General features: G+C 41.1%; 1 protein-coding gene across 3 annotated transcripts in view; it reads left to right on the forward strand.

Annotated features, from left to right (window-relative positions):
• LOC103139814 (uncharacterized) overlaps positions 1-8700 on the forward strand; it is a 69939-nt gene extending 61239 nt beyond the window's left edge. For all 3 annotated transcript variants that reach the window (XM_016672739.1, XM_016672740.1, XM_007554646.2), the window contains 6 exons: positions 3367-3409; positions 6131-6245; positions 6394-6496; positions 7854-7923; positions 8012-8115; positions 8211-8700. In XM_016672739.1, coding sequence (XP_016528225.1) covers positions 3367-3409; positions 6131-6245; positions 6394-6496; positions 7854-7923; positions 8012-8115; positions 8211-8421 — 646 coding nt within the window. In that variant the 3' untranslated portion in view covers positions 8422-8700. The remainder of the gene's footprint in view (positions 1-3366; positions 3410-6130; positions 6246-6393; positions 6497-7853; positions 7924-8011; positions 8116-8210) is intronic.
• The last annotated feature ends 2109 nt before the right edge of the window (positions 8701-10809 follow it).

The following is a 10809-nucleotide window of genomic DNA, read 5'->3' on the forward strand; positions in this document are numbered from 1 at the left end:
TGATAAGAAATCTGATCAAGGGAAGTGAGCCAGAACTACTCCACTGTCAGAGCAGTAATTTTTGATTATTTCGGCAGATATTAATGAGCGGAGACACATTCATTAAAATGTATTCATAAGCCTTCAGCATATGACTCTCATGAATCACTAAGCGGATAAATGAGTACATTTGTTGCCGAGGATGCGTATGTTTCCTTCCTGCTCTTTGTGAGTCTCTCCGTTTGTACCGTTGACCTGGCCGGAGTCGGGTTCAGGCTGGACTGTTTGCCTTGTTGGTTTTGGTTGATTTAAAACGCTGATGTTGCCCCGGTCTGGTCTGTTTGCTTCAACCTGACCCTGGAGAGGCAGACCATGAGGAAATCTGCATGGCATGGTTCTGAGAAGGGACCACGTTTCACATCAAGCGCATCCTGATACGCCACCAGTACATCACACTGATTATCGTCACACTTACTGCAACATTTAATTAGCCTGGGTTTGTTACAGTGTATGGAGCAAGCAGTCATTTACAGAGCATCAGACCAGTCTGAAATGTTAATTATTTTATATCAAACATCATTTATTCCGGATCTTGTTATTCAGGCATAGTCAATTAATTTCAAGAAGATTGTGTTAATCAATTGTTATCTTAAGGAATCGGATTGTGAATTACCTAAATGAGAACAAATGTACAGCTGTCAGTTTGTGGATCTGCTCAGCAAAAACTAATACATTCTAATGTACTGCAACCATCATGCTGGATCTAGTCATTTATTTCAGGGTTTTTTAGTTTTGTTTGAGGTTTGTAAGCTAAAAGTGCTACCGTCGCAGGAGGAGGGGCAGGGAAGTGGAGGAGAAAAGTAACGCTGCTTGAAATAAGTAAACACTGAAGAAATTAGCATGTTTCAGGAAATTAGTTAGTCTGGCAGAAGCAAAGCTCAAGAATGATGGGAAGTTGACCTCAGATGAGAAGAAGGCAGAGGCGACTGTAGAGTTAAGCCATATAAAAATTACATTTTGAGGGCATGTGGTCAGGCAGAAATTGAATGTGGTGAACATGAAAGCTGCAGAGCAAGAGATGATGTCACTGAAGGCCAAGAAGGAGAAAGAGGAGAAGCAGGACTCAGATCCACAGAGCCCTACCTGCTCTGAATGAGCGGATGGTGAGGACGTCCCCAGTGCTAATGCTAGCGTCCTGGACCCACATTCCTAAAGAAGCTCTATGATGATCAGATTAGGGCAACACTGACTGTCAACTATTTATTTTTTATTATTTTTTTTTTTATGCATAACTTTGTGGATAAATTTCCTTTGATTTATTTGTATGTGTCACTTACCTGGGTCGTCGCCGACATTTGATGTTAATATGATCTCACTGGCCCCACTAGAAATATTAAACTGGAAAAAATCTTCAGTAGTTATTTTACCCACAGTAGCATCTTGTAGCTTTGATCACAACCTCTAGAGTCCTTTTCTGCTTTTGCAGAGGAGGACTCAGTTCTGTTATTTAAACCTGCTGTGCTGCAGACAGATAGCATTAGAGTTTAGAATGGAAGGAGTGATTCGTAGATTTATCAGTAACTCGCTGTGTGTTCCCTTTTTTTTCTGTTGGTAGCACATTTATAATTTAGGCCGTTCCTTCACTTTCTGATGTTTCTCTACACTCTGAGAGTCAAACCTTCTAGTGGAAAAGAAAAAATGTGGTCAGACTTTTAATAGAGACTTGGAAAGACAAACTAAATTTGAAAGCAGATCTCAGTGTCAGCAGGAACCAGCTGCATTATACTGCCAAAAGTATTCACTCATCTCAACCCTCGAAATTCTTGTATTCTGGTGTGATAAAGGGACAGTATTATGTATAATCAACTTTTTTATGTTTATAATGTTATTCCCTCATCAAAAACCTAGAGTGTTGCCTTGATTCTTTCATATGTTTGAGAAATCCCTTAATCTCCTATGGCAACCATTCAGCTGTGGAAAACGCCTTAGTGGACCTATCTCTGCCTTCGAGACGCAACTCCTCCTCTGCCTGCAGTTTTCAACCTCCAGAGCTTCTGCCTCATGGAGCAGCCTTCCTCCACCACTCCCCCACTCCGCTCCTTCAGACTAGCCAGCAGCCAGCAGCAAACAACTGGCGGAACTGCACATCTGTTGAGTTCATCAGACTTTGGTCAAATTGTTAAAGGGTTAGTAGAGGAGCCATGCTGTGATGACTTCCTGAAGGCGGGGCTTCAGAAAGAGCAGGAGTTTTTAAAGAGACAGATACAAAGAATAGAAGAGGAATTCTAGGTTACAGAACCCCCTGGACATGTCAGCTTTCAGCACCAGAAATCACACTGGACCATTTAACTCTAATGAGGCCTGTTAGTAACTTTACATCACAGATGACACAAATCACGTGAAGAGTTCCCCAAGGCTCAACCTTGGGGCCCCTCCAATATTATATCTACGCAACATGATCCCACTACCTCAGACGATAACAAATAACATGAGAACTTACCATAATTATGAAATTTTTATCTGCTCCTTTCTTTCCCTGAACCCTCTTCAACAATTCAGTCCATTTTATGCTATTTTTTATTAAAACAGCATAAAAAGAACGTCTGACAATATTATTCTAAGGATGAGTTCTAGTTCTGTAATACTCTCCTTATTGTTAAACATGGACTTCTACTGACGTACACACACGCACACACACACTCACACACAAACAGCCCATCTGGTAGCTTGATCACAAATGGCTGTTGCTTTGACTAGAAGGTTGCTCTGCCTGGCAGGATGTTGGTTCAACAAACACTCTTTTGGTTGTCATGATGGTTCCATTTTGGATTCATTGATTATGAGGGAAATGGGGCTTTTCTCACATTTGCCAGGTGCTATTTCATCCACACTTCATGTCACCTGGGTGGTTTGAATAGTGTTCAAAGAAACAACTGAACGTTTCCAACTCAGGTTTTATTGCTTCATGTCGAGAACCAGCGTTATGTTTCACTTTCTGCCTTGTTTAGTTTCACAGTCTCTCCATGAACAGGATTAGTTTGATCCTTCATTGGAAGAAATCTAATTCCAACACCTTTTGAAAAAAAATACAAAGTGCAAGCATCTACAAGAACAGGAAGGGAAACTTGAAGTTCTGTTCTGACCCTGTTTCTGTTTATTTTTCTGCTAAAATTGTTCCTGGCTTGTAAGTTGGAGATGGGATGTTTTATCTTATTGTCTGAGCAGCGTCAGTTTTCCAAAACAGAATTGTTAAATGCTTTACAGATTTTATGCACACAACACGATTAAACTTGGCATTGCCAAACATTTTGCTGATGTGAGAAATATTTCGGTATTCTTCAGATCAACCAACGTGTGTGTGTGTGTGTATGTATGATTTCTCCTCAGGTCTGAAAAGGCTGGAGAGATAGCTACCATTCCATTGACAAAGGTGAGACTTCTCAAGAAACTTCAGCGTACGATAAAATCAAGAAATTAGAAAATGAGTCCAAATTTTATTTTGCTAACCTTTTTATATGAAAATTGTGTTTAGTTTAAGCTAAACAATCCATTGTAGCGATTCTGAGATAAGCTTTGATTGAAGTTAGAACTGCACAGTAGAAGGAGCCCAGCTTCATTCAACATCATTTAAACCTGATCAGACGAATCATAAACATATTTAGTAACTTATTGACAAATTGCCTCTTAAGACAAATCGGTAACACTTTATTTGAAGGGGGTTGAATAAGACTGTCATGACACTGTCATTAACATGACATAACGCATGTCATGAACATGAATAAGCCTTCATGAATATTTATGACTGTTGTCATAAAGCGTCATTCGGTAAATTATGACACTTTTAATGCAAAGTTGACATTATTCAAAATGTCTTTGTTATGACAACTTGACATTAACCAGGAAATCATTACTGATATAAATTTGTTATAAAAGTATTACTGATTGCACTTTAAAAAATGAGGTAACTTTGTTATTAAAGGTAAAGTTTAAACAGTAATGATTTATTGGTTAATGTCAAGTTGTCATAACAGACATTTTGAATAATGTCAACTTTGTATTAAAAGTGTCATAATTTACCGAATGACGCTTTATGACAACAGTCATAAATATTCATGAAGGCTTATTCATGTTCATGACAGGTGTTATGTCATGTTTATGACAGTGTCATGACAGTCTTATTCAACCCCCTTCAAATAAAGTGTTACAGACAAAGCCTCAGGTTGACGCTAATTCTGCTTTACTTGACAATTGCTACATTATCAAGTAAAGCAACGCTGCTACCATGTTGCTAGGTTGAGCAACACAACTCAGTCTTTATCATCTGTGACTATGCAGCCTTCCATATCTTCCACGGTCAGCCCCTGTAGGCCTGGAGGAAATACACTCTAGTGTATGAGTGTGTTTGTACATAAATGTGAATGTGAAGTCAGCTGATGTAAAGATCCATATTTCATATGCAACTAACTTCATCTGCATTAAATAGAATAATTTAGACACCTATAAAAGTGATGCTAGGTTTATCTCTCCTATATGCTCCACTTTTTTTCCCTCTGTGTTTTTCTGACGAACCCAAATGAAAAACATCAGAAGCTGTAGAGGCTTTGGCAGCCGGTGAGCGCTCCAAGAGGCCCGTGCACTGATGGATTATAATAAAGGATGAAGTCAACTGTAACAAAAATGTGATCAACCAGTGTTTGGATTCAATTAGCCAGAAAATAATGCTTCCATTCTGTAAACAGCCACCTGTGGTGCTAATAAAAACATGCAGCAGAGAGCTGCAGGGGCTGGCCAGCTCATTTAGTCCCAGTTCCAGGTCACACAACCTGAAAGGAAGGAGTCAATATTCTCCCCTCAGTGCGTCCACAGGTAGAGCTCACTCCTGACCTTCACCGCCTCTCACACCCCAACAGTTATTGGGATTTTAGTTAGTAGATCAACCTGAGGTGGTGCTTTGTTGAATATTTTCAACATTTCATATGAGTACAAATCTGAAAACTGTAAAGCGCTCTTTTTAATCTGATGTGTCTAAGTGGATTTTTGTGAAACCAGTTGAAATCAGCAAACTAAAAAGATTGTGATTTAATCTCAGTCCACACATAGCCATAAATCTGGGAAAACTAATACATGTTTATTTTCTGGCCTTCCATCCTCACAAAAATTCTGTTTAATATCACTAAAAATAATTATTAATAAAAGCTCCAACCACAGAGGAGAGTTGACAAAACTCTGTATTTGTGTGAGTCCATGGGAAAACGGAGACTTGAGGTTACAGTCTGTGATAACTAATGCTCCAGTATATCCACTTCCTTTTCACAATTCCCAATAGAAATAGTCTCATCTTATCTTTAATTCCTAACGGGAAGTCTTGGTTGTTTTGAAGTATTCTGACTGGCTAACATAGGTTTTAGTTTGTCTGAAACCGTGTGTATGATGATATTTTCTTAAACAATGTTTGGGACATATTTGTTTTTTTAATTCCCGGCTGTGTGTGAGCGAGGCCTCGGTGAGAGTGTGGTCCTTCTGTGAAGGCATCAGAGGTTTGCTACAGCCAGGTCTTTATAAAAAGAAACATCTCTGCTACTTTGTTGAGAGCAAACGACATCATGAAGACTCAAACACAGCAGACCGGGTAATGGAGAGGGCTAAAGCAGAGTTAAGAACATCCAAAGGTCTAAGCTGCTGAAGGAACCATGTCGATCTAAACATGGAGCCATTCACCTGGACTCACCTGGCATGGACAGCTTCAGTCAGGTGGCTCAGGGTGACGTCAAAGGAGCAGGTGAGATCTACCTCTCAGAAGTATCTGTTGGCATGACAACCAGTCTGACCTTACGGAAGAGAAAACTACAATACATCTGGTTTGGAGTGAAACAGAATAGATCAGCAGGTTGGCGGCGTGATGTTGTGGGAGAAGATGAAACCAACCAAAGTTGAACTTTCTGACCTGGAAGATGGATGGAGCTGAAAACTCTCCATGTTAGAATGTTGGATGAAAACTGCATGTCTTTATGAAACATGAATATTTGAACCTGTGAGCGTTTTAAGTCAGATTTTCTAAACACTGTCTATCTGGACCCTTGTCGGGTCTTCATTGTCATTTGGACATCCACCTTCTCCACCACATCCTCCACCTCCACCCCCTTCCATGCAGATCATTAATGAGCGTTACAGGGCCTACTCCTGGGTGGCCCAGCTGATCCAGGTGTTCATCGCCATCAGCGTCACCGTGTCCTTCCTGGTGATGGGATCCGCCATGAAGCATACCAGTGAGTTCTGCTGCCACTGTAGAGGCTCCGGACATTTCGGCTGTCAGTAGATGGGACCGTTCCCCTGACTGCAGAGCGGCTGGGGTTGCTCTGAGCTGCACAATGTTTTGCAGGGTTTGGTTCTGACAGCGCGTTTCCTTCCTTCCAGTCGATGGTCTGGTGAGCTCAATGTGGAGCAGCCGGCTGCAGTGGCTGGCTGAAGCCTGGGAGAGAAACTCACCAAGCAAACACCAGCACTGCTCCGCCAGGAGGTAACACAGGACGGCTCGTCTGGTGGAGATTTTAAATGATGATAGCTGAGAGTCCATGTTCCAATCTAAGAACAAAGAAAGCTCCAAAAAGTCAAAGAGTTAAAATTCTCTTTATCGTAGCCTAAAAACATCTTCTGTTGTGTTATAACAGTCGTGTGCAGGCTCAGGAATAATTCATTTTTGATAACCAAAGATTTATTTGTCTTCAAAATCAGAAGTTTACATACAAAATGATTACTGTCTCTTTACATAATGAGGGAAAGCCCAGATGATCCAACTTACCTGGAGGATCACTGGAACTCAATGCTTTCTGTTTTGACACGACTAGAAAGACAAAGGAAGAGAGTCATGGAGCTGCTGCAGTCTGATTCATCCTGGGAACAATTAACTGATGCCTGAAGGCGCCACGCTCATCTGTTCAATTATATGCAAGTATTGTGTTGTTGTCCAGGTATTATCTTGCTTCTTGTGAGAGAGAGTTAATACCTGGGGTATAAACACTGGGTGCTTATACCCCCTTCTGTCTGCAAAGAGTACCTACCGCAGGTTTCATAGAGAATCTTTTTAGGTGGATTATTCAAGAAGATTCATCTGAATTCTTACAACCTTCATCCGATCGTCACAACCCGTCTACATTCTATCGGTCAGTCAACTGGCAGTCAGAGTTAATCAGCTCTTGTTACAGATTCAGGCTCAGTTTTAGTGACTTTGACAATCAGTAACAGTGGTGTTGGTTCACTTTATGATTTTAAGTCCAAAGCAACCTAAACATCAGACTGCAGCTTGTTAATACACACAGGGACAAAGACCTGTGGAGACATGTCCTGTTTGGACATAATGACATCATTGCAATCTAAGGATAAACTGGGATGTTTGTATCATCCTAACTGGGATGTATGGGAGTGGCAGCATCATGCTGTGGGACACATAATGTTCTCTCATAAGGAGCGAGAATATTATAGTTCAGTCCAGATCCTCTATTGTTCCCCAAACAGGACATTTGTTTTGCAGGCTGGGATTTAAAACACAATGAACAAACATGAAGTACAAAGATAAATAAATGTTAAAAACAGACAAAGACACAAGTGCTAATTCATAAATATATAAAACAGAATTTAAAACTCACTAATTTAGGGACCTGATTCCTCCAGACACAACAGAGTTCTTCCATCCATTTGTAGAATGATTCCTTAGGACAGGAGCCACATAAAGAAGTGATTTGTTTCACAGCAGTGAATCATCAGCATTACTAGAGCTGAAGTGTTGTAACACAGAGACAGACGTTGGAAAAGTGAAGCATAAACTGTTTTGGTTTTAAACTCTATTCATTTTCCATTTTTGTCTTTTTGTTTCGTAGTTTCGCCCAACTCGGATTTTCCCTGCTTGGATTTGGGATCATTTTCATTGTGTCAGTGTGTGATCCCAGGGTAAATGACACACACACCCACACACACGCACACACAGAGTAATGAGCCCTTCGATTTGTGGGAATAATCTGTTCTCCACCTACTTCAGGGTTTTATTGTCATGTTGGACAAAGTTGTCTCGTTTTCCCTCAACACTGAAGTGGGCCTGTTTGTGTTCATCATGCTGAGAGAGTCCAGAGAGGAGCGATTCCAGTGAGTACCTGAACAGATGAGCCGCCTGCTCACACACCGCTGTGTGAGGTGTCCCTGCGGTGCATTCAAGCGTTGTTGTGTCTCCTGGTTTCCAGACGCCTGGCCGTCCCTTTGCCAGTGGGGGAGTGTGTGTTCAGCCTTACCTGGCTGCTGCCCACGTACTTCCTGTTTGCAGTAACCTATGATGTCCTGCAGACGTTGGCAGACGTGGCCCATTACCTGCCTTACTACGGCCCTGAGCCGGAGATGCACATCTACAACGTGACGGGAAGCGTCACAGCAGCAAACCTGTCCTCCTTCCTCTGAGCGCTCCGACGTCGACACGCCACGAAGCTGCAGCTTCGCAAGTGCTTTCTTCTTCTTGTCACTTTTAACCAATTTTTAAGGAACAGTTTAGCATTTTTGATAAATATTTCATTGTCGTTGCACTGCACTTTCATTCAATCTACTTCTGCATTTAGCATGGCTTTGAGGGTGTTTTCCCTTCTCCTACCCACCATCATGGACAAACCTCATGGACAAAGGTCGGTGTGAATTTTCTGCTCAGTCATGAAGGAAACACAATCAGAGCTTTTGTAGATACAAAAAAAGATGAATAAACTGGCTTCAAAAAACTCAGAGATTTTGAAATTAATCTCACAGACGTTCTAGAAAAAAACTGGAAGTTTTTGAGTTTCAAAAGTTAAAAATGTTCAACTTTTGAATTTCAGAAAATTTTCAGATGTCAAAAGTTTTTGACTTTTGAAACTCAACATTTTGACTTTTGGAAAGTTTTTCTGGAACATTTTTCTGATTGATCTCAACATTTGAGTTTTTTCTCACAATTTTTCAACTTTTGGAGCTCAAAAATATCCTTGTTTTTCTAGAAAATCTCCAAGAATAATCTCATTTCTCATTTCTGAGATTTTGTTGGGGGTTTTTTTTGTCAGAAATTGACTCCTCCTTTTTTTTTCTATCTACAAATGGCCCTAACACTTCTTTGTGAGAGTCAGATGTAGGAAGCTGTGCGTACAGATGAATTCATGTAGATTTCTTTGATAAATCCCTATCCATATGGAACTGAAAGCACAACACTAAATGACTAGATATGTACAGTAAATACATGTAAGTTCGCCCTGCATCTGTCAGCAAACAGCTATGTCGATGCAGAAAGCAGAGGAACTTTAAGGAATTGGAATCTCAGACATTTCCAGATGAGTTTGAGGCATGAAGAACATTCACCTTGGCATGTTGTCTTGTCTCCTGCTAGTATTAGCAGCCAGCAGTAGATCAGTGGGTTGAATATTCGGCCTGTTTATATTCCACACACCGTTCATACACAGCACCTGGAGACAGCGCCTCCTACTGCTGAGTACATCATGTGTTGTATAGAGCGCTTGTTTCCTGACAGCGGCTGAAGCCATGGCTGAGATGATTCAGAGGACACAATGTTGGCTCAGCATGAAAATGCTATTTGACGTTTGTCTTTGTAGGGATTCTGTGAAGAATTGGAGAAATAATTCCTCATCATGTCTGATAAACTCATGAATTTGGACTTCAAACAGTGGAAGTGGACTCATTGAAGTGAAATGTCAACGTTGCTGTCTGGATGCATTTCTGGATAAAACACAACACACACTTCTGACCAATCACACGACACCACACACACACACACACACACACACACAGCTGTGTCTGCTTGACCCAACATGGTGAGAAGAGGAGAGCCTGTGAACAAGAGGACGCATTTTTGGTCACACGATTCTGTCAGTGAATCTGTTTCCACACTGTGGATGAACGTCTTCACACTGTGTGATGTGATTGGCTGTGTTTTATCCAGAAATGCACTCCCATCACTGTTGTTTGTGGGTGTCGCTTGTGCATCAGATTTACGGGTGTACCAGAAACACAAAACCAAGGTTCCTGCTCTGGATGTTTCTTTGGAAAATAAAAATGTGATGAATTGCGCTAACATTTTTAACACATTAAAATACACATGTATGTGTGTCTGTTTATCTGTCTGGATGGACGGATGGTTGGTTGGTGTGTACAGTAATTCCTTCCAGGCTATTAACACTTTCTCATGCACTGTAGCCCGTCAACAAGGCGATGTGAACATGTCGTTGTAGCTTGATGGGGCCAGTGGCATTCCTCTGGCTGAATCAGCTGGCTGCCAGTACATGAGGCCCCTGTCAAACTGGACTTTTCCAGTTTGACAGGGGCCTACCTGTGGAACTACCTGTATTTGGAGTGGGGTTCCTCCTCTCCTCACTTGGTGCCAAACATCCATCTTTATGCATGTTTCGTTGATATTTGCCAGGGACTGCAGACAAGGAAACACTGAGTCATTCAGAAGACATTATGTAACATTGTTTGTCTTCTGGTATTATGTAAAATTATCTCTCTTTTTTATGTTACATAATATTATAATGTTTTCCTCCACCTCAAAAACATACCTGTAGTGTTGCTTTGATTCTTTCATGCATGTTTGAGAAATCCTTAGATTTCCATGGCAACCGGTAGGGGGTACCTAAATGCTCAGTCTAACAAAGTGCTGCCTATTTTCAGAAAGCTCCTCCTTTGAGGTTCAGTCTCCAGCTGAGCTTTCCCCTCCCCCACTCAGCTCCTCCAGACAGTTAGCAGAGCCCTGGTGGAACTGTGCATCTTCTGAATTTCCAACAACTGATGTAAATGGCATAATGGAAGAGTACTGTT

The sequence above is a fragment of the Poecilia formosa genome, unplaced genomic scaffold, assembly GCF_000485575.1.
Source record: "Poecilia formosa unplaced genomic scaffold, Poecilia_formosa-5.1.2 Scaffold65, whole genome shotgun sequence".
Classification (NCBI taxonomy): domain Eukaryota; kingdom Metazoa; phylum Chordata; class Actinopteri; order Cyprinodontiformes; family Poeciliidae; genus Poecilia; species Poecilia formosa.